The sequence below is a fragment of the Schistocerca serialis genome, chromosome 6 (assembly GCF_023864345.2).
Source record: "Schistocerca serialis cubense isolate TAMUIC-IGC-003099 chromosome 6, iqSchSeri2.2, whole genome shotgun sequence".
In the NCBI taxonomy this organism is placed as follows: domain Eukaryota; kingdom Metazoa; phylum Arthropoda; class Insecta; order Orthoptera; family Acrididae; genus Schistocerca; species Schistocerca serialis.
In genome coordinates, this window is record NC_064643.1 from 374,949,759 (window position 1) to 374,974,498 (window position 24,740).

At 41.5% G+C, this 24,740-nt stretch overlaps 1 protein-coding gene across 3 annotated transcripts in view; it reads left to right on the forward strand.

Moving 5' to 3' along the window:
- Positions 1–24,740, forward strand: part of LOC126484557 (uncharacterized) — a 109,911-nt gene that overhangs the window by 57,838 nt on the left and 27,333 nt on the right. For all 3 annotated transcript variants that reach the window (XR_007587875.1, XR_007587876.1, XM_050108118.1), the window contains exon 2: positions 19,611–19,806. Coding sequence is in view for 1 of the 3 variants with exons in the window: in XM_050108118.1 (XP_049964075.1) it covers positions 19,611–19,806 (196 nt within the window). In the remaining 2 variants the exon portion in view is untranslated. The remainder of the gene's footprint in view (positions 1–19,610; positions 19,807–24,740) is intronic.

Genomic DNA, 24,740 nt, shown 5'->3' on the forward strand with positions numbered 1-24,740 from the left:
GAAGTTGAAAAAAAAAAAAAAAAATGGCTCTGAGCACTACGGGACTTAACATCTGTAGTCATCAGTCCCCTAGAACTTAGAACTACTTAAACCTAACTAATCTAAAGACATCAGACACATCCATGCCCGAGACAGGATTCGAACCTGCGACCGTAGCGGTCGCACGGTTCCAGGCTGAAGCGCTTAGAACCGCTCGGCAGCACCGGCCGGCTGTACATTCATTCTTGGCAATTTCGCGCTTTTTTTAACCCGCTTTTTCCTATGCTGTATTGGCGTTACTCCAACTTGACCTGCCGGCCGCGGTGGCCGTGCGGTTCTAGGCGCTCCAGTCCGGAGCCGCGCTGCTGCTACGGTCGCAGGTTCGAATGCTGCCTCGGGCATGGGTGTGTGTGATGTCCTTAGGTTAGTTAGGTTTAAGTAGTTCTAAGTTCTAGGGGACTAATGACCACAGCAGTTGAGTCCCATAGTGCTCAGGGCCATTTGAACCAACTTGACCTCATCATTTTAAAACTGCACAAGACAAATAGAACTGCAGTTGCGACGACGCACTAGCACAAAGTAGGTTCAAAAAAGGCCGAAAAATTGCCAAGACTGAATGTGCAACCAAATTTCTTGCGACTTCAACCTCTGCTAAGAACGAAAGAAAAGCAGTGTTTTGCAGAACATGTAAAGAAGAAACAAAAACACGGTAAGTAAATTATACGTCCACTTTGGAAGTTTGTAATGTTTTTAATCCATAAACACCAAAATGCAGAGTCATATTATGCATCCACGTTTCTTGAATGGCTGCAGAGGACTCTTTACAAACAAAAGTGAAATACATCTGGTAAAAATACTCTTAATCTCCAGCAAGATTAAAACTGAGAAGCTACCAATGTCTGATGATAACAGCTGCTGCGCAAAATGGCCATGCAAACAAACATGTTAGTACCCAGGCGGCTTTACTTAAGCTGTTCAGCTCATACATTTCTTGAACGATTTAAGCTCTTACCCTAACGAATGGCAATAACTCATCAATAAATGATATACAGTATTCTTTTATACCTATGATAATTACAGATATCGAGTATCAACTTCGCTTTTTCATATGGAGCTGAGGTAATTTCTGCTGCTAGTATCGTAATTGTAAAAGACACAAATTCAACGGCATTTCAGTCTTTGAAATCCCGTTAATAGTTTCAGAGTAAGAAATTATTTAAAACTTAGGAGTTAACTGTCTTGAGCATGAAAATTATTGCTTTCTTAATATGCCGGTGTTCAGGTTGTTACAGGGACTGTCGCGTTAGGTTGATGGGGCGCTCCAGCTAAAAGTGAGTCTGTTAACAAACGAAGAACAGTCGAGAAAAGTTTAATTTGAAAAATGATACTTATCACACTTGGCTACATGTGTTTGGACCAACACACAAATTGGAAGCAAAGAACCTGGGAGCGAATGACGATTTACCAATAAAGTGTAGTAACCATTCAGCACTTGATTCTATTAGAGCTTTGAAAGAAAGGTGAACATCAAAACTAATATGGATTTGTAAAACAGGTATTTGAGGTATAAATATTCTTAAATAATACCTTCTACGCCGGCCGGGGTGACCGAGAGGGTCTAGGCGGTACAGTCTGGAACCGCGCGACCGCTACGGTCGCAGGTTCGAATCCTGCCTCGGGCATGGATGTATGTGATGTCCTTAGGTTGGTTAGGTTTAAGTAGTTCTAAGTTCTAGGGGACTGATGACCTCAGCAGTTAAGTCCCATAGTGCTCAGAGTTTAATCTCAAGATAAAGACCTACATCGCAAAATTACATCAGCAACAGCAACAAAAAAATGACAAAATAATGTGGTCTTACAAGACTGCTTAAAACCCCATTTATACCATTAAAAGTTCGAAATGGTCGCCGTCTACTGCAATAGACGTTTGTGTCGCTGGTGCAAGGATTTGTGTACTGGCTGAAGAGATTCCTTCTGTATCATTGCATAAGCCGCCAAACGTAATAATAAATCATGTCGATATGTAATTATCAAGTAGATTTTATTGTCTGCGATAAAGTAAGGCGAACGTTAGCCTCGATAGAGTGCGGTCAACGCCGCGGATCGCTAAGCATGGGGACCCGAGTTCGAATTCCTGAGCGGCCGAAAATTTTCTCCACACGGGTACGGAATGTTGTGTTGTCAACACGTACGTATCGTTGTAATTAACATTCCACTATTGAGATGGTTGAATGAACACGTCGCGAAAGCCAATAAATTGAAAAAAAGTAAGGCCAAATTTCACCTAACTTGTCTGTTCATTCTTTTGTCTCCCTCATATAAAAGACGGGACTATGCCAGAGAAGTTCTATATCAAAGCAATAAGAAGCTTTTTGTTAACCGGGCCGCCATTGTCAGATATCCGCAATTATAAGAATGCATATGGAAGCGGCGGCATACTTAACTCTACTATGAGAAAAGAATTGCATTTAAACGCAAGTGCATAAGCGGAATAATGTCATGAACCAAGGAAAATAAAAATGCTAAGGTAATTTAAAAAGTTATTCTGTGTTTTCTGTGTTTTATAGAAACAAAAGAATTTTATGTCATCAGAACCATATACACAGAGACCCAGTGAAATATTTTATTGTTATGGTATTCCATGTCCCAAGTCAGAGGAGACATGGTACATAACTATGTGATACATACAGGACAAATACAATTTAAAAAATACGAAATGTTTATACGACACACATAAGGTAGCAAAAGAAATAAGAGAGGACGAAAGAAATGCCTTAGTCGTCGGGATTCGTGCCTAGACTTCTTCTTTAAATTCACCCCACAGAATAAAGCTTAGTGCCTTCTAGTCAGGCGAAAGCCCCGGCCAATTGATAAAGCCTTCGCGTCCTATCTAGCGACTTGGAAAGAGCTAGGTGAGCGATTTCCCAGCCACAAGTGAGTAGTGAGCCGAGCACCCATTGTCCTGGTTCCATAGGCGTTTACGTATTTCATGTGGTACTTCCTCCAGAAGAGCCGATAACATTGTGGTAAGGAATTATGCTTATCCTTTACCCGTTAAGGTTTCTCCAATGAAGCAAGAGCCATTACCTAGTCTCCATAACCCGGCATCAAACGTTCACAATCCTCTCAGCGCAAACTCTCAGAAGCCAAAGTAGCTCGTATATCTTACATTCAGCTTTCCGTTATTCGTAATCGTAGTTTCATCCGTACAGAGAATTCTTTGAAGGAAGAACCTATTTTCCTGATGTCGCGTGAGAACCAAGCAACAGAATTCCTTCCGTCTTCTGCAACAAGCTGGTTAATCTGCTGGCGAAGTGACACATGATGCGGATAGAATTAAACGCTTTCACCGTATATCAGACAACTGTGGGCTGACTTATCCCAGCTGCCAGAATATCTATGAGGCATTTGAGAAAAGAAATGAGACTGACAACATTGCGAACTAGCTGGCAACGCTGTGTTGTTCTACTTGTGTACACCCTGGTGTTCATCCCTTTTGGGAGCGCCTTCAGTGAAGTTGTGTTCTTGTTGTATGTTACGAAAATGGAGCAGTGGAATTTAGAGCAACGTTTATGCCATCAGGTTTTGTGTTAAACTTCGGGATTTCGCGAGTATGACTTTTCAGAAGTTGAAACGGGCCTTCGGGGAACATTTCTGGTCAAGAGCACAAGTTTTCCGCTGGCACAAGTAATTTTTGGCAGGCTGAGAACCCTTTAAAGATGAACCTCGCTCTGGAAGGCCTTCAACTTCAAAAACCGACGAAAATGACGAACATGTGCGCGGCTCTTGTGAGATCAGATCGACGTTTAACAATAAGGATGATAGGTGACCTGTTAAATTTAAACGCTTTGATGTTGTTGTTGTGGTCTTCAGTCCTGAGACTGGTTTGATGCAGCTCTCCATGCTACTCTATCCTGTGCAAGCTTTTTCATCTCCCAGTACCTACTGCAACCTACATCCTTCTGAATCTGCTTTGTGTATTCATCTCTTGGTCTCCCTCTACGATTTTTACCCTCCACGCTGCCCTCCAATACTAAATTGGTGATCCCTTGATGCCTCAGAACATGTCCTACCAACCGATCCCTTCTTCTGGTCAAGTTGTGCCACAAACTTCTCTTCTCCCCAATCCTATTCAATACTTCCTCATTAGTTATGTGATCTACCCATCTAATCTTCAGCATTCTTCTGTAGCACCACATTTCGAAAGCTTCTATTCTCTTCTTGTCCAAACTATTTATTGTCCATACGAATACTTTCAGAAATGACTTTCAGAAATGACTTCCTGACACTTAAATCAATACTGGATGTTAACAAATTTCTCTTCTTCAGAAACGCTTTGATAGTACATCAAATTTTGACCGAAGTTTTGCACATGCGAAGTGATTCTGCGGAAAATCCTCACAACTGAGAGGAAGGACAACCGAAGAATCCTGTCCATTGAGAGGATTACCAGTGAGCACGAATGGTTCAGTCGTGTGATTACAGTTGATGAATCCTGGATTTTTTTAGTAGGATCCTGAGGCAAAGTGCCAAAGTGAGGTGTGGGTCGTTGAGACATCTCCTCGATAGGAAAAAGCTCGAATGAAGAAATCAGAGATCAACACAATGCTTATTTGCTCAAAAAATGGTTCAAATGGCTCTCAGCACTATGGGACTTAACTGCTGAGATCATCAGTCCCCTAGAACTTAGAACTACTTAAACCTAACTAACCTAAGGACATCACACACATCCATGCCCGAGGCAGGATTCGAACCTTCGACCGTAGCGGTCGCGCGGTTCCAGACTGTAGCGCCTAGAACCGCTTGGCCACTCCGGCCGGCTGCTGATTTGCATTTCTGACAGTAGGTGTATAGGGCATAAGGAATTTGTTTCTCCAGGACAAACTGTCAACCAAGTGTTTTAAAAAGATGTCCTTTAAAGGCTCATGAAACGGGTGAATCAAGTGAGATCGGACATTGCAGACAAGTGACGTAGCGTCATGACAACGCCCCAAGACACACGACCACTTCCACTAGGGGATTTTTGACCTCAAAAGGTATTCCTGTTGCTCCGTAGAGCCCCTATTCACCTTATCTGAGTTTTCGTAACTTTTTTCTTTTGACGAAATTGAAAAATTTCGTAAGAGGGCGTCATCTTTGGCCTATGGAGGACGTTCAAAAGGATGTGACCTATTTGTTAAAGACCCTACGAGCTGAAGCCTTTCAGCGCTGCTGCCAAAAGCGGAAACCACGACTCTGCCGGTGTGTAGCTGCCGAAGACAACATTGAAGGGGACAGTATTGTTGTTTGAAAAAGAATAAAAACCTTGATATATAAAAAGTCAGTCTCATTATTTCTCTCGCACACCTCGTATTTCGTCCGCTCCGCTCGTTACAGGCTTGGCCCCAACACCCGGCGTAGAACTCCAGTACCCTTCCAATAACAATTTTTTGCACGTTCCCTCAATTGTCATTGCTGTTGGACATAGTTTATGGGGACGCCTTTGTGCGTACGAATCAGCTGTTGTCTCCGCATTCCTTCTGCGTTCTTTGCTAAGAAATAGCATGACTAGATTCTCTTGGTTTGTGAAAGATATTTATTTCCTCAAACCATGCAGAACTCAACACACGTGAACGACACAGACAGAATGAAAGCGGCATTTGGTGTATGCCCCTTTTATACCGGTATCGGAGCAGTCCAACACACTGTTTCGTTCTTATCCAATTTCATACATCCTTCTTCGGGCATGAAATCACTAACTTCCTCACAAGACAGCAAGCGATTTAATATTCAAAACAAATGAATTCAAAATTCTGAATATTGCAATTTTCTGAAACTAGTAACTGAATTATGAAGAGATATACGCCATTGAAATTGTCTCTTTTAAAACTATGACACTAGCAGCATACATTACTGTAGTTCCACTTGAAAAACAAAGTTGGTACCGGTATTCTCTCATTAATATAACTATGAAAAGATTATGTCATTCAAAGAGAAGTTCCTCACAGTTCATCTGCGTGAATACAGAATTACGATTTCTTCATTGGTTCCGGAAATATCTGCAGCGAACAGCTGAGCTGAATCACCCTGTACTGTATATTGGTATAAAACTTATGTATCCAGCGGGTCTGTGTGTGCACCAGAGAGATCTAAGCGTCTCTATGTCCTCGAAATCTTGTGGAGCATCTCAGGAGTTACAATTAGAAAGGCTTCCGCAAAACCTTTGCGCAATTCTTCATTAGCATTGTACCAGCGTTGAGCCACGTGGGACTTAATTATTCATCATAATAAGGTCGTAAGGTCCGGACTTCGTGGCGGACATTCCGGTGGGACTAGGAATCTCACTGAACAACTTCCACTTCAGTGGCTTCGCCTCGATGCTGTTAATCAAGTAACTCACGCACCCAAATAGCAAAGCGCGGTGGAGCACCGTCCTGTTGAAAGCACACATAGTCCACTGTTCCCAAGTCTTCGAGCTGAGGCTCAAACGCGTTTTATAGCTCGTCCAAATAAGTATTTCTATTCACTACCCTTCAAAGAAATATGGCTCGAACAGGTATCGTGTCTGACATCTTGGCCCATATCATAAAATGAGGCGGCTTCCTTTCTTATTCTTGCACATAAAGGGGTCTTGCCACGTGTAACTGTGCAATTATTCACAAACTTTGTATAATGCTGTGAAATTAACATTACTGGAAAACATAAATTATCTTTTACAGGGTTATATGTGCACCACTGCTATACCCATGATGCTAGAAACAGTCATAAATAGCGTCTTCAAAAATTGAACCACCATAAAAGGCAACTAGCTGCAGTTCTTTCTGAGCACTTTTTCAGATTAAATTGTATCGCAGTGCTCCTTTTGTAAATTAACCGATGAGTCATCAAACTACGAGTGATAGCTATTACAAATTATATTGCTGTGGCACCCTCCGAACATGGTGTAACCATTTGGGAGTATAAGGGCGCATTACATGTACATCTCCCAGTGACGAAGGTGTAACAACCCGAAACCTGTAATTGAAAATATAGTTAATTTGTAACCTTCACCTAGACAGTAGTTCTTAGACATTTTCTTCTGACACAAACCTTTTGAAATACTAAATATTTTACGGAAACCTAAATTAAGCAAAACTCGGTTTTATGTTTATTCTTTAATTAATTAATTAATTAAATATGTAATGAAAATCGTATAAAAATAGGTACATTATACACTGCTAACTTCAGCGACAATTTACAAAACAATACACAATAATACAATACACAAAATAATACTGTATTCATTCCACTGTAAACTGACAAAATTATTTCCATTTAATGGGAGCTATGACTTTTTTTTCTTTTTTTCACATACGGTTTCGTGTCAGTTTTAACAGAAGAGAGTTGGACGCTTGTCAGGTTCAGCATCCAGTCTGTTGCGGCATTTTGTCTTTGAAGCAGTTTATGCTGAGAGTCCGGTTTGAGACAAGTAGGGAACAGGAGCAGAGCAGTCAGAGCATATGTGACGAGTTGTGGATAGACATCACGAAACTCTGCACCAAAAATCATCAAGTGATATTGTTTTGAATAACTGATGCTATGCTTCAATCTGATGTCATTTCTAGAAAAATTCGAAGGTTTCGTTTGCTATATTTTATGGCATCTGCAAATTCGGTACAAAAGGATCCAGAACCCACAAATCCATTTTCAGTTTTATACTCGGCTCTTCAGGAAAATACGTCTTAAAAGATGCGCGTATATTATGGAGACTTTGGTCCAATTCTTCAAATATTTCATTTGTTAAAACTGCTGTCTCACCACATTCTGTGTTAAAAAGCTTCCTAGTTCCCTTTTGCCAACGCAAAGAGTCCCTAATCTTTTTTGAAGACGGTTATTTTGTTACTCTATTGTCTTCCTTGTAAAAATAGATTTGTTTCATTGATTTTTCGAAGTATAACCGCCAATAAAGCTAGTGTGAACCACCAGGACACATTGCTCAAGCGGTCTTTTAATTTAAAAGGAGTGTCAGTCGTAAAAGCATGTAATTCAGTTCTTAGTTCAAATAGTCTTTTTAATGACTTTGCCCAAGATAATCGTCTAACCTCGGTGTAGAGCAGTAGTGTTTTACGTTTCAGTCGCTGGAACTACAATTTGGCGTTTTACTTTTTATTAGCGATATCGATTCTGTTATTTTGTCAATCATTGTCTTGGTTCTACCTATCGAAACAACCGTTCCACTCGAGAACGTTTATTTAAAAAAAAATGTTAATCACGTCAAAAATTTCGTTTCCTGTAGCGTTGGTTGGCAACGATGCACACATAAGCAAGTCTTCTCCGATGAATGTTTACATGGATATCGTACAGTTATCAGCAAGATAGCGGCACTGTAAAAAGATCCCTGGGAGAGTTTTCATCGAGCATACATGGTGTTATGTCTGCCACATATGATTTTATTAAATTGTCAGCGATAGTGTGCGCTTCGCCCGATTGTGCAATGCGACAGCTGACCAAATACAATGCCTCCGTGGCTTTTTCATCCCTGTTTGGGTCGCCTACTTCATTGTTTTTTGATTTCTTAATGACTGATCTTTCTTACATATAAAAAATTTTTCGTTCTTGTCTTTGCAATTGGGGAGCATATCTTCTAAATGTCGTCGCATCTTAGCGGCCTTTGAATATTTGCCATCAGTTTTCTAATTTTCAATCGAAAACGCCGATCTTTATTTCTGTTCACACACTTATCTATTCTGAAGAGATTTTGTCTGGAACAGTGTATCTATAACAGGGGTCCCCAACCTTTTATCTTACATGGGTCACGCTGGAAGAAGACGACTATTTTTGGACCGTACTTAATTTATTTAACACTACTGCGACTGGGAGAGAGAGTGAAAAAAAAAAGAGAGATCGGGATCGGGATGGACTAACCAAAGAATAGCATCGTGTGCGGGCCACGGGTTTGGACAGCCCTGCCCTACAACAACACAGGGCACATCTGGCGAGGAAAGTACAAGCCACAATATGTGACAGCGCCTGCAGGCCTGTTAGGTGAACGCTGCATAGGTAAAAGCGTACAACCTGATCGAGGAGCCATTAGCCACAACATCGCCGGCTTTGGAGCTCCCATTAACTGTTATTCTTTGCACCGGAATCAATGTGGACAGGCTTCGACAAATCTCTTTGAAAGGGCAGTCGAACATTTGGAATGATTTGATGGATTATTCACATAGAGGAAATGATTATCTCTGTAAGTAACCATCAAAGGTTATAAATATCTATTAAGATTATCAAATACACCGACTTAAAGAAGCACGGAAGCAAAGCGAGCGTCCGAACGAATAGACTGACAGAACAGTTAACAAAGTAGCGGACACACTAGTTAAATTCATGCGTAACATTGCAGTGATCTAGCCAGAAGAATTCGGCAACAGAAAAAAAAAATTTTTGCATCTGAAGAACACCGCACTAGCAATACGTGCAACAGCCGGCCGGGGTGGCCGAGTGGTTCTAGGCGCTACAGTATGGAACCGCGCGACCGCTACGGTCGCAGGTTCGAATCCTGCCTCGGGCATGGATGTGTGTGATGTCCTTAGGTTAGTTATGTTTAAGTAGTTCTAAGTTCTAGGGGACTGATGACCTCGGAAGTTAAGTCCCACAGTGCTCAGAGCAATTAAAAAAAAAAGTGCAAAACACAGATTTTATGACTTCCGTTCCTGGACGGAGGACGCAGATTGAGGAGTTATACGCATTGATCAAAGACATTTCAAATTTTAAGACGAACAAAAGATTTAGTTTTATGAGCGTATCCTCGGAATATAGAGGAGAATTGTTGTACAATTTCTGTCCCACTGGGGAAAGACAGTCTCACTGACACTCTATCGCTATTGCGAAATGAGGCATCAGAAAATTGAAATTCAGAAAAGAAACTGTTTCAGTATGTTAACTTGTATAGAGGCTGCAAAGACAGTATGAATATATTAACGAAAATATTCTTGTTAGAAGACTGGTACAAGTGATCATATGAAGTCTTCCCTAAACCTTGGAATCAACTGCAGGAAGTCAATCTTCGGACTGAAGATGATAACAACAATACAACGACGACACAATCAAGATAATTATTTATTTGGTCAATTAACCAAACAAATAATTGAAGGGGTGGCAGAAGGAAGTGCTAACCATCAACACAGCAAGTGTTAATCTGATCACACTACTGTTGTGTTTTCGAATGCACGATATGCTGGCAACCCGTATTATATTTATGTTTTAACTTTGAATTTAACTAAATACATAACACGCAGAAACTCAGAGTATGTTCGTGTGGGTTAGCATTTTCTTCCGCGGAACCATACTTTAGTTTCTGCCCTGAGACTAGCATTTGATTTTTGTCTTCCAGCAAAGAAAATAATGCTCAGCTGTAGCACACTCGTTTTCTCTGAGGCAATTCCGATCATAGCCTTCCGATCACAGCCACTGGCGCTGTGTTACTGTGATTATAGTCTAGAGTCCACGCACCACATGGCGTCACTTCTCGGTTGTATTTTCCCATCCCTGTAGCACCGGTGGTAAGACGCTGCAGAGCACTTTGCCAAATAAACTGTTGCGGCAGAGTACCAGGTAACGGTACGGGTGTGGCCATGCCCCACATAAGAGCGGGAATTCCGCGCGCTGGGAAGACTGACCACAGCCACACAAGTAAACCTCTACAATTATCTGTGCTTTTCCTATAGATCAAAAAAGTAGACGCGAACTGAAAGCACGGACACTGTAACAAAATCGCATGCAAAGCTCTTTCAAACTTTACAAAATCGCATTACGAAAACATTTTTGATTGAGAAAATATTTTCGTAATTATCTGGCAGTAATTCTTAATAGGGGTAAAACGCATTAGCTAATTAACATCAGTTCAAACCACATTAATTTTAAATTATTTTTATCCATATTTTTCAGCTTAAAACGTGACTGTATTCAAAACATTGGAGGCACGAATTAAACAACGCCTTCAGTCACAAGTTTTTCGTGTTTTATTAACCATACGAGGCATTTCGGACCCTGTGGGTCCATCGTCAGGTGTAATTTGTCCTAACACATGCTTTATTTCTTCTCTTGAATGAGGTGAAATGCGTATTCCTGCCACGAAAAGGTTTAATGTTAGGTTATGAATTTCGTAAGTCGAACGCGTAAAATATGTGTAAAATAGTGGAAAATGAACAGTGTAAACTTACCACATCATCCAAGGACAGCATTTTTAACGTTTTAGCACCGGCAAACATTCTTTCCTCCGTCGTTTTAGTTCATGTCACTTCATTCAAGAGGTACATTTGCACACACATGTTTACAAACACGTCACAGATGTTTTTGTACATGGTGTTGTCAAAGATGAAATTATTCGTAGTGCTAAAGATATAACTATTAAACAATTGACATATGCAAGAAATAACTTTACAATAGGTCTTTAAAATTACTGAAATAACTATGGCTTGCGAAATCTGTTCATTTAACATAGATTCTGATTTTTTTGATTTTGTAGAGGTATATCTCCAGTTGTTCTAACAGATTTAGGGTCTTACCATTGGCTTCGTTATGCAGTATTACCAAATTGTTTTCTAGACTGTTGATGACATGTTTCGTTTCCAACATACGTTGTGCAATGACTGATTTTTCGACATTCTTGAGCCTGAAAGCATTTACATGTTCTTGAAAACGGATCTTGAAGTTTCTGCCTGTTTTCCCTACATAATAGGAAGGACAACTGGGGCATGATACTTCGTAGACTCCGCTGTTGTTGTATGTTTGCGTATTTGATTTTACGTTATGGATGAGTAAGTTTCTTATTACTGGTTGAGAATGCAACTGTTACTTTTGTTTTTCTGAAAAGGTTGGCGATTTTCTGTGATATGGGGCCCAGGTATGGGATACTGGCGAATATTTTCTCTTCTTTCACAGTGTGTCCATTCGTTGTCTTGCTTTTGTGTATTTGTCTGCTTAAACTGTCATTTGTTTTGGCTGTGTAGTCATTGCTTATGGCAATGCTCTTTATTGTATCTATCTCATTCTTGACAGTGTTTCCTTCTAAATCAAGGGAGTGTACTCTGTGTAGCATGGACCTAAATGCAGCATGTTTCTGTGTGGTGGGTTGGCATGATGAGTTGTCCAGTGTTATGTCTGTGTATGTGCGTTTTCTGTGTATGCTGAACTTGTGTTTTTGTTGGTGGTTGGTGATTTTAAGATCCAGGAAGTTTATGCTTTTGTTGTCCTCATGTTCTATTGTGAATTTTATGTTTTCGTGGAAAGAACTGAATACTGCTAGTAGTTCTTCGATCTCTTCTTTTGTTCCATCATAGCAGCAAGGTGTCATCAACATAACTCCAGTAATATATTATTTTACTTTTCAGTCTACTGTCTCCATTAAAGAACCTACTATCCAGATGATTGAGAAGTATGTCTGCCAGAAAACTTGAAATGCTACTGCCCATGGCAAGACCCTGATTCTGCTGGTAAACTTTCCCATGAGGGCCTTTTCGTGACAGGAATATGCATTTCACCTCATTCAAGGGAACAAATAAAACATGTATGAGGACAAATTACACCTGACGATGGACCCACAGGGTCCGAAATGCATCGTGTAGGTAATGAAACACGAAAAAGTTGTGACTGAAGGCGTTGTTTAATTCATACCTCCAACATTAATTTTAATCTCGCCGGCGGCTACCGGTTTCAGTTACATAACAACCGTCACCAGGCCAATTTCGGTAATACAAAATACAAAATAAGGCATAACAACAAAAGCGGTTAATCTACAACTCGCAAAACGGATCTTAATTAATCTTTCTTGTGCCAGTCTTATGTTTGGTTTGGGGTTGCCCCCTCGATTCCCTCTCCTGCGCAAACCTCTTAGTCTCAGAATAGCGCTTACAGCCACCGTCCCTAATTATTTGTTGGATGTACTTCAATCTCTGTCTTCCCCTACAGTTTTTCCCCTCTGTGGCTACCTCAAGTACTCGTACTATGACGCCTCAACACATATCCTGTCATCCTGCCCTTTTTTTTGTCAGTGTTTTCCACGTGTCCTTTCCTCGTCGATAATGCGAAGAACCTCCTCAAATTTCCGGATAATATTCACCAACCTTCTCCAGCACCAAATCTTAGGCGCTTCAAATCTGTTCTTCCCAGATTTTCCCCAGTCTTTGATTCATTTCCATGCAACGATTTGCTCCAGAACTACATAATCAGGTACTTCTTCCTCACATGAAAGCCGATGTTTGACATTAGTAGACTTCTTTTGGCCAGGAATACCTTCTTTGTTTGCTCTAGTCTGCTTTTTATCCACCGACTCCATCCCCTTGCGTCGTCCATCATGTGTTATTTTGAGTCAATGATAAAAAAATTCCCGAATTTCGTCTACTTCAAGGTCTTCAATGATTCCTTTTCCGATAATCCTAATTACTTTCGTCTTTCTTCGGTTTACCCTCAGTCCTCATTAGACGGTGATTTCCATTCAATAGTTCCTGCAATTCCTCCTCAATTCACTAAGCGTAGGAACTTTCTAATTGAATCTTATCACTGATACCTTTTCACTCTGAATTTTGTCCCACTCTTGAGCCCTTCTTTTATTTTCGTTATTGCTTCTTCGATGTACAGATTGAACAATAGGGGCAAGGACTGCCCTTACTCCCTTACAATCTTTTTAATCCGAGTACTTCGTGGCTAGTCTTCCATTATTATTGCTTCGTCTAATTTCTTGCACATACTGTATATTACCCGCCTTTCCCTATACTTTCCTTAGAAATTCGAACATCTTCCACCATTTTGCAACGTTGAAACCTTTTTCTAAGTCGATAAACCCTATTAACGTGTCTTAAATTTTGTTAAGTCATGCCTCCATTATCAAGCGATACGTCAGAATGCCTGTCTGTTGCCTTTACCTTTCCCGAAACCAAACTGATCGTCATCTAACAGATCCTCAGCTCCCTTTCCACTGTTGTGTATAGTATTCTCGCCAGAGCGTGGAAGCATGAACTGTTAAGGTGATTATGCGAATGATCTGGCCCTGTGTGGATGACGTTTTTCCGAAAGCTTGATGTTATGTCCTTAGACTCATACATTCTACAAACAAACTTTAATATTCGTTGGGTTTCCATTTTCTCCAACGATTTTAGGAATTCCGAAGGAACGTTATCGACACCGTTCGCTTTATTTAATCGCAAGTCTTCCAACACTCTATTAAACTCTGTTTCTAATACCACACCCTATAGTCTCGGCTCCCATTTCTTCTTCCATCACGATACCAGATAGTTCTTCACCCTCGTGAAGGCCTCCAATGCACTCTTTCCATCTATCCGCTCAATCCTCTGCGCTTAATACTGGAATTCCCACAGCACTCTCAATGTTGCCGCCCTTGCTTTTAACGTCACCTAAAAATGTTTTGACTTTCCTATACACTATATCAGCCCTTCCGGCGATCATTTCTTTTTCGATTCCTTTCCTTTTTTACTGGAACCATTTACCTTGTCTTTCCTACATCACTCATTTATTTCATTCCTAAGTGACTTATATTTTTGTATTCCTTTCTTTTCCTGAATTTTTTGCACCTTCTTACGAAACTAATAAAAAACTTAACCAACTCCGGATGAGGAGCCACTGTGTTATTATTAAGTGTTACCCCCCGCCGACTGATAACTAAGCAGTGTGATTTATCAGAATGGGAAAAAAAACTGCAGGAACTATTCGTGAGAAGACAAGGAGTAACAAGGGCCATATGGACGTATGGCCGCAAATGCGTTGGTACAAAGGTTGAGATAAAAGATCAGCGCCAGGCAGGTGCCCGCCAGAATGGAGGAAGCCAGAAGACCGTGTGGAACATACTACACGGCAGTAGCAGCTATCTGTATCATTTAAAACGCGTGCAGGTACTATTACCTACGGACTTACTTTCGCACCGACGGTTTTATCCCTGGTTCGTCGCACAGGCCACTACAGTGCTGGGATCTTTGTCATCCATCCTATTCACAGACGAGGGGATCCATCTTCCACATTTTAGCACCCACCTGTGGGCTACGAAGAATCCCCATGGTATGATGCCAGCAAACGATCGGTTCAGTCTCAATGCGTGAGCGGAGATTATTGGCGACAACCTCCTGCGACCAGTCATCCTTCCACAGCGCCTCAGAGGCATATCTGCACTTCCTGCGGGTGATCCTGCTTCCCCGCTGGAAGACGTGTTTTTGGATGTACGAAGGGTAATGCGGCTGCTACATGATGGTGTCCCAGCTGTACTCTTGGGTATGCTAAAACACTTGTACAGACACAACATGGCTTCCTGCATGATGTGTTCTCATGTGTGCTTTCAGTGTAGAAGGATATGAACACAATTTACAGTATTGTGTAGTATCTACAGAAGAGGAACATTTCGTGGACGATAATTGTGTCAGCGTGACAACGTACTCCGCCATAAAGCAATGTCTGGGAGGCAATGGGTTGTTGTCAATAACATTCTTAAAATGGACTGGCCTGCGCAGAGTCCCAATCTTGCCCCAACGGAACACCTTTGGGACGACTTAGAACGGCGACTTCGCACCAGACCCCAATGTCCAACATCACCGCTTTCTCTGGTCCCAGCTCTTGAAGAAGAACTGGCTGCCATTCCACCACAGAGATTCTGGTTCCTTTCAAAGTGTCCAGCGTAGAGTTCAAGGCCTCACAAGGACTAATAGGAGTCCGGATGCTTCTGATCAGATAGTGTAATGGTCGATAGAACAGCCGCAGCGCGCTAGCTTGCGACGCAGTGGTGCGACAGATCCAGACAGAATTCGCTTGGCGAATTGACGATGGTCAGTCTCTGGTCCACCGGCCACATTCAGAGTGAATTTAGGCAAATTTCCAATCTCTGACGCTGTAAAAAATACGTACACTACACAAATACTTAAAATACAATAACAGACAGTATAAAAGTTTACACGATTCACAGACAATCGATTTCTCTCTCTTAGGCGAATTGACGACCATGGCGACAGGAAGGGCACCAGTTCACGAAGATTAAATAAACTTACCATGAAAACAGCGTGCCTCGTTAAGGGAAAAGGAAAGATAGGTAAATAGAGAGAGGGATAGACTAGTCACAGTGCAGGAAACGCCTCGCCATTTCAGTTTTGGACAACATCTGTTGAACAGTCACACCACCCGTAAATACCTCATCTCTGTATGGATACAGAAGTTGCCACCCTACGCATGCAGTTCTGCTCACTGCACCTCATAGGGTGCATGGGAGAAGGTACACCGCTATCCGATGGTCAGTGCACGAAAAAACTCATACTGGCTGATCAGCCCATCACTTTTAAATATTTAGGGGTTGTGAATGATGAGTACTCGTATTAGGGATTTGAAATGCTGTAGTTGTATGTGCTTGTGCGTGCATATTCCGTAGCCTGAGAAATTCTGTGGATCGACGTCTGCTTTCTCCTGCCCAATCACAGCTGACCTCAACTTATATCTTCAACTGCATGCTCTGACTCACAATGGATACATCGCACACTTTGCATACAGCTTGTGCACAAGCACTAACAAAATCGCCTAGATCGCCACTGGGTTCCCAACCCGAAGTTCGAAACGCTAAGGCTAAGGCTAAGACTGTTTTTATTACAATGTTCACATCCCAGCTACAATATATCATTTATTTATTTTTCGGAAGTACTTTTTCTATTACGTTAATTATTTGCCCCAAAGTGGACAGTCCTCAAACTGTTGCTGGATACGAAAAACCAATGATAATGGAGTAAGACAACTGACCCACAACATTTCTCTCACCAATGTTGGTTGTACACTACTACAGTCAAACCAGCTCACGGGTGGTGAAGTATTGCGCATTCACCGGTCACAAGTATCCAGAACGAAGTGTCCATTTCAAATGGTATCGTCTCCAGAAGGGCTTGCACGATTAATTTCTATGCCAACCAATCAGCCGCTGGTACATCCCTCCACGAAACCTTAGCTTTTAATGTCATAACGGCGGATTTGAAAAAGTGATTAATTTTTCCAGAGGACTCGATAGGAGGCGGACCCTCTTTGGTCATATGTTCAAAGTAGAGGAATTAGTTTTTATAATAAATAGAAATGCGATGCTATGATTCATTGACTCCGTTTTCTGACAGACTGGAATAGTTTTTAGGTGCACAAGGTCACTCTGGCAACTGCCTTCACATCATTTTTCACCTCAACCACAGCACCTGAAACTAAACTAGCTTTGTGTGGACCGATTCATACAAGGTAATAACGAAGCAATATGGAACGAAACAAACAAGTAACATCAGTATTAAGAAAGGCGAAATGAAGACTTCTGCTGGGAGGTTCAGTGCATCTGTAAAGGAATCATCTTAGAAAGCGATAGTGTGACCAATTCTAGAGGACTGTTCCAGCTATTGAAGTCCTTATCAACAGGCGTGGCAGCAGGCATCGAACGAATTTAGACATGCGCCCCAAGTATCGTTACAGGCCGGCATAAAAAGTGTAAAAGAAATGTTCAGGGAACTTAAATGAGTATCTTTAGTAGAAAGATGACATTATTTTCGAGAAACTGTATTGGGTAAATGTAGAAAACGAGGAAGATCGTGGGAGAGACCTGCTACCTCCCGCGTTTGTCTGGAATAGGTATCGCGACGATCAGATAAGAGGGGTTAGTGCACGTTCCGATAACATATAAACAGTCATTTTTCCCCTCCCTCAGAGCGTGAATTAAGTAGGACGGAATTCCGCCGATGTTTGCGCCAAGTGCACTCCGCAAGGCGCTGTGGGGATTGTCTATATAAATATAGACACATACAATGTAACTGTATGCAACCAATTATTACTCAGGATTTGTACGGTATTCAGTTGAAAGATTCATGTGTTTTTATACATGTTTAACATTGTGTCAACACTGAAGGCGATCTGAATAGTTATATTATTCTGTAATAAACAGGTACGCTAAGATCTCTTGTATTTTATTTAACGATTGTCGATTTCGACAGATCTATGCCGTCATCATCGGATCTGAAAGTTTAATAAACAAGCATTGCAAGTCAGAGTGGCTAACACACCAGCACAGTATGATGTTTGTTTTATATTTCTGGTATTTTACGGTGTATGCTTGACATGCTGATTTTCCTTGCTACCTTTTATCGTAAAACGACGCAATATCATTATGTGACCTGCAAATTTGTAAAGATCATGAACTTCTGTTAATGTGTTGCGCGGTACGTTCTAATGCGTCATTAATATATCCAACATTTAAATGAGATGACGTATCTGTTAGTCACTTTGGCTTGAAGTGTTTGTTTATCAAACTTTCCGATCCGATGATAACAGCACAGATTTGTCGAAACCGGTAATCAAAAAAAGATTTACAAGCGATCTGATATTTCAGAATAATATATTACTACAATTTACTAATCAACATGAGAAAGCTAACATAAAAGATTACGTAAAAATCGTTAATGAAGTTCACTTAACAGATCTGCAACTAACCATAAATGAAAAGCTCGTTCGAGTACGGGCACACTGAATCATGATAAAGCAGGAATACTTGTCAACTTGTATCTAAACAAACTCCATTTTGCGCATGAGATTGCTTCATTTGATTCAACTGCAGTAGACCTTCAACAAAGAATCTTTGGCCGTAGCAGGACAAGAGTTGCACCAGCGCCGAAAATGAAACCAAATTTTATGATAAGCTTGCGGAAAGGAACGCAGTGAAGATCAACAACGGGATTATGGAACCAGTTCACAAGTGTATTTGTGTAACTCCAAGACGCCGCTAGAGTGGACAGCCGTTGCCCCTTATCAGTAGCGCGAAGCTGTTTCCTGGTGCTTATCTAACTCGTAATTGGCTTGTTTACTGCCGACACCGCTAGTCGCCCTGAACGTGTCCCTATTCGGAAACAAAGGAAGGAAGTGGTCGCCTTCCGAAGCCCACCCATCAGACGCGTTAAAGCCGCCCTATCAGCTTCAAGGACTCGAGGTCCATCGACTGTTCCAAAGTCCGACTCGCCACCACAACGACAGCGCGCTCTGCAGCTTGCATCATTTGAAGAGCGGGGGCGGGGGGAAGGGAGGGGGGGGGGGGCGATCGCCACTCGTCGAACCACACAGAAAGCCTCCAGTCTGCTGCTACTATCTGATTTGTATGGACCACTGAAGACATCCAGCTGTTTGTTTTGCTTGGCAAAGTCCCTGTATTGCACGAAAGAACGTGAGGCATGAGAGCAGCATTGTAGCGGTTTGCAGTAATTATCTGGGAGATTTCCAAATGACTTCGGCGACGGAGCCGTCAGACGAGTCCGAAGACGATTTACATGAATTTGGATGGAAGAAAAAACGCCCCGAGTTGTGGAAGAGGATTGTGATTAAATAAAAGAAGGTCAAGGGTTTGGATCATGCCAACTGGAAAGGAAATATTGTTCCTAGGAGGGAAACAGGTGCAGACTGCACGTTCAGTCATACAATGTTCATTGTTTGAATTCTCTGTATACAATGTAATATTCTGTAGCAGAGGCAAGTTGTGTAGAAACATTGTATAAAATATGAATATAAATTCCTTTCATGGACGTAAAGTTTAAACTTATGTTTTAGTTGTAATACAGGAAATCGGCAAAAATACGTTATTCGCCGAGTATATAGGTTATTAATACGCTAAAATCTGTTTACAGATGCCGGCGTAAATGTTTTGAGAAGTTCTCATTTGCTGAGAAGGAACTATTGTTGACAGAATTCAGCAATACGCCCAACAAAGATGGACAGGATGGGTACTTGAGTGCTCACATACTTCCGTTATTTCCGAAAGCAAGAAGACCATGCCCAAATTCCATTACCAATCGTGGAAGGACAGCAAATTATTATTATAAGGTAACTGGCATGACAACTGTAATATTATTTTATTAACCATTTCGTTCCCGTATTATGTATATCTTTGGTCTACGTTTTGTAAAATCTTTAAGGCAAATCGTTAAGGCATATATTTAATAGGGTTACAGTTTTACGATTATGTAGATTTTTGTTTTATGATACTAATACACTTGTATCTGCAGGCTAAAGTTGGTTTCAAGGAAACTATGGTATGCAAGAAAGCTTAATTATTGCACTCCATGGCATATCAAAACGCCGACTGGAGAGACTGTGCCGCTTAAGTCAATACTTCAGTACAATAACTGTTGTTTAAATAAAAAATGGGATATGTCAGTCATTTTCTACTACCATTTTCTATTAGTTGCCTTCATCCTATGATTACAGATTGCTGGTATAACATTGCATTCTTCCTCACCAGTCTGTGAGACTAGCTATTAGATTTGGGAATAACGCTATTCAGAATTATACAGTTTTTTCAATATATGTCAGAACATCAGTTAAATGACATATCCCCTTTTTGATCTCAACGCCTCAATTGTCCTTTGCGAGGCACCCGATTCCAAATGTACAGTGCATTCAGTTCGCTTCGTAATGTTCGCTGGATAATGGTTGAGATGGAGCTGCGTTCACGACCAGAGCAGTAATTGCTGTGGAGTTTGAAATATGCTGCCGCTGACACTGCGATGCTCTGGTCTCCGATCCCTTTAGGGACTTTTTAAGATCACTGAATTTACATTGTGTTACATGACGGCAAGGCGTACACCATTATCCGTAGAAACGTTGGAGAGTCCGCTCTGAACAACGACAAATCGGGCAGCCACATTCACGGAGTGATCATTGCCATGTTCAGACACGACAGCTGCTTTCTGCCAATCTGTCCAGATAGTCAGGTCTTACCGCGCTGATTCCATGCAACCAACTGGCTCATACATTCCACTTCTCTGCCAAGTCAGCAGTGCAGGGTCAAACGACCAGCTGATACCAATGCGATCAGTGTGCTCTTTTAAGGGGGTTAACAATATTTCATGCGGTGAGCTTACAATGTCAAATGCATGCCTGCATTCGAAGAATAGACAACAAACCGAAAGATAACGCGGAACGAGCACGTAAAACGCAAGTCGCAGGGCATCATCAAGAGTCGCAAATGACATTGAGCGAATTCATAAGTAAACATTCTTTCCGTTTTACATCTTCGCATGTTACTGTCACCTCTATCATTATCCTGTTATTTCCAGTGTAAATAATAAATTTTAACTGAAGATACCCCATTTACTATATCCAAGTCACTTTTCATCCGTCCAGAAATCCAGTCCTCCATTTAAAATTATTCATTCTAATGCAAAAAGAACGACGCACCACGAAGGAATTAACCGAATGGGACGAAATTCGTTACATGTGATGTTCATGTAGCCTACAGACAAACAAACGATTACAATTTCAGCAAAACTGTATGATTTATTCAAGAGAAAGAGCTTCACAAATTGAGACAGTCACTAACAGCTTGGTGCACCAGTGGCCCTTATGCAAGCAGATATTCGGTTTGGCATTTATGGATAGAATAGTTGGATGTCCTACTGAGGGATATCGTGTCAAATTCTGTCCAATTGGCGCGTTACATCGCCAAAATCCAAAGGGGGTTGGAGGGCCTGCTCATAATGTTACAGACTTTCTCTGTTGGGGAGAGGTCAGGCGACCTTGCTGGCTAAGGTAGGATTTGGCAAGCACGAAGACAGGCGGTACACACTCTCGCAATGTACGGCCGGGCATAATCTTGCTGAAACGTAAGCTCAGGATAATTTTCCAAGAAGGTCAACAAAACGAGGCTTGCTGTAAGGGTACCATTGATGACAATCAAAGGGGTCCTGTTGCGAAAGAAATAGCTCCCCAGATCATCACTCCTGGTTGTCGAGCCGTATGGCGGGCGACAGGTTGATATCCCAGCGCCGTCTGGGGAGTCTCCAGACACATCTTTGCTCGTCGTCAGGGCTCATTTCGAAGCGGGACTCATGGAAGATGGCAATTCTGCTTCCGCTAATGAGATTCCAGGCCATTTCATTTCATAGTAGGACCCCTTTGGTTGTCATCGGTGGCAGCCTTACACCACAGCAGTACGTCGACGGTATTCTACGCCGTCTTTTGTTGCCCTTCATGGCAAACCATCCTAGACTTACATTTCAGCAAGGAAATGTCCGCCCATACAGGGCGAGTGTTTTTACTGCTTCTCTTCATGCTTGCTATTTGGCCAGCAAGCTCGCCGAATCTCTCCCTAATTAAGCATGTTTGTAGCATTATGGGTAGGGCCCTCCAACTAGCTCGGGATTATGACGATGTAACGTGACAATTCGACAGAATTTGATAAGATATCCCTCACGAGGACATCCAGCAATTCTGTCTACGAGTACCAAGCCGAATAACTGCTTGCCTTAGGGCCAGAGCTGAAGCATGGCGTTATTGACTTGCTCAATTTGTGAAGCTCTTTCTCTTGAATAAATCATCCATTTTTCCAGTCCATATGTGGCAGACAGCAAACCACATGTGGCATACAGCAAGCCAGCGCTTAAAAGTATTGGTTAAAAACAGTCTTGGTTGCCCTTTTAGTTTTTTAGTTTTCAACTATGCATTTCTTCTTATTTAGCCATCTTCAGGTTATCTTAACTTGGTATTTCTTAGAAGGATCCTTTAGTCAGTGTAGCCAAAGGGCATCGTCGAATATATCAGGTCAACATCGCCTTCGTTAAACTCAGTAAAAACTTTTCTAGATGGACGCGAGTGACACCAAGACCTACATAACGCGTTCCCGTTCACAGGAAAGATGTTGGCCTGATATATTCGACGATGCACTTTGGCTACACTGACTAAAGGATCCTGCTAATAAATACCAAATTAAGACAACCTGAAGATGCCTAAATAAGGCGAAACGCGTAGTTGAAAAATCAAAAAATAAAATTGCAACCAAGACTGTTTTTAACCAAAACTCATCCAATTTTTTCTGAAATTGTTATCATTTATTTGTATATGCATGTGCATATCATCTACCGATTTCCGTCCCATTCCGATAACTCCTTCGTGGTGCTTTTTTTTCTAAGAGTGTATAAGAACAAACACACATCAATTATTTGTTGGTCCGGACTCCGACAAAAAACAGTTGTCCTGCGAAGAGCTTAGAAAATAGGAATGCCAGGTCGAAGCTGTGATTTTATAAGTATGGTGTTCAAATGGCTCTGAGCATTATGGGACTTAACTTCTGAGGTCATCAGTCCCCTAGAACTTAGAACTACTTAAACCTAGCTAACCCAAGGACATCACACACATCCATGCCGAGGCAGGATACGAACCTGCGACCGTAGCGACCGCGCGGTTCCAGACCGTAGCGCCTAGAACCGCTCGGCCACCTCGGCCGGCTAAGTATGGTGTTTTTGTGTATCTCAGTAGCTGCACATAATCCTCGATATTAAAAATATAGAAATCTAGTCCAATAATACCGCACAGTGTTTGTTGTATTTACCAGCGCACTTACTTCAGAAACTATTTCCGAGGCGGCGATGTCTATAATACAAACAGTACTAATCGGGTTGCATCCCCAAATCAAAATATTCTGATAAATTATAGAAGAAATGACTGATAAGGTAATCTTTTACTTTATTTTTGGATATCTGGGAATTTTCTGCCTGTTGTCTGCTGGCAACATGTTAAAGGCCTTTCCAAGGAAATATAAAACTCGATTTTGAATGTTACATCGCGATGTAAAGTCGATATGGAAATCATTTTTACTTTTGGTATTGTGACTGTGAATTTTGTAGTTTCTCCTAAATTCATTGAGGCACGAATACAATAGGGAGGAAATGAACTGACGTACGTATTCAAAGTCACCAGTGTTGTCCATCAGGGCGGTCTATTTTGATACGGACCTTGACGACTACGCTTGTTTTGATAACTGTATGTCTCATTTTATGATAAAGTACGGAGGGCTTTTCAGTAGCTGTATTATTCACATACAAACACACACACAGACACACACACAGACACATATTTACATTAATTATCCTTAAAGATCAGTTTGATTTCCAGCCGTCGAACCACAACCGGATGTTTCTTAAGACGTGTTCAAGCGATGTGCTGATTACACATACATTTAACCTTTCCTAAACTGAATGCGATGACAGAACTCCAAAATAACAATTTTTTTGTTTCAAATTAGCCGTGTATCAGTTAAAGACAGAGTGCAGACACACGGGGTTTGTAAATAAAATAAGTCATGTATTTTTTCGTGCTCGCTTCCCTTTCGGACTGACAGTTTCTCCACAGTTATGGGAAATCTGTTTCATAATGGCAGCGACTATCCGTTCCAGTGTTCGCTGAGAGATTTTACTGGGAATGGTTCCGATCGTATTAGTGACACCTGGAAGAGGAGAGTACGGTAATAAATAGTGGTATTCCTTGAATACCACGCTGTTAGTTGCTGATCAAAATCTCAAGAAATTCTCCAGCTAACTATGAAGTGCGATCACAACGATAAAGGGGTACCTGCGGGGCTGCGTGACATGGTGACATCGCATCCCTTCAGAACCCTCTAATGGTCCGAACGGTGCTCTCTATAAACCCGTTATGCAGGTGCTCCGGTCCCAAAATACTGTCAGCTTTCCTTCAGTGTTGCAATAGTCTCCTGCTGACGCCAATTTCCTAGTTCTACACAGCATTTTGCAACCACGCGGTTCACGACACAAATAAACAGTTTTCGTCTAGGTCGCTGGAGAATTTTTTATTCCGCGTGACTTATTTCGGCGACTGTCACCATCGGATATTAAACACACCGTATATCTACCCATTTACAGACGCACAAGTTTGTGTCGACAGTGGTATGTTTTGTAACCCATTACGGCAGCAAAAGGAAGAAAGAATTTCCCAAGTACACGTTGTTACCCCGTTTCTTAGAG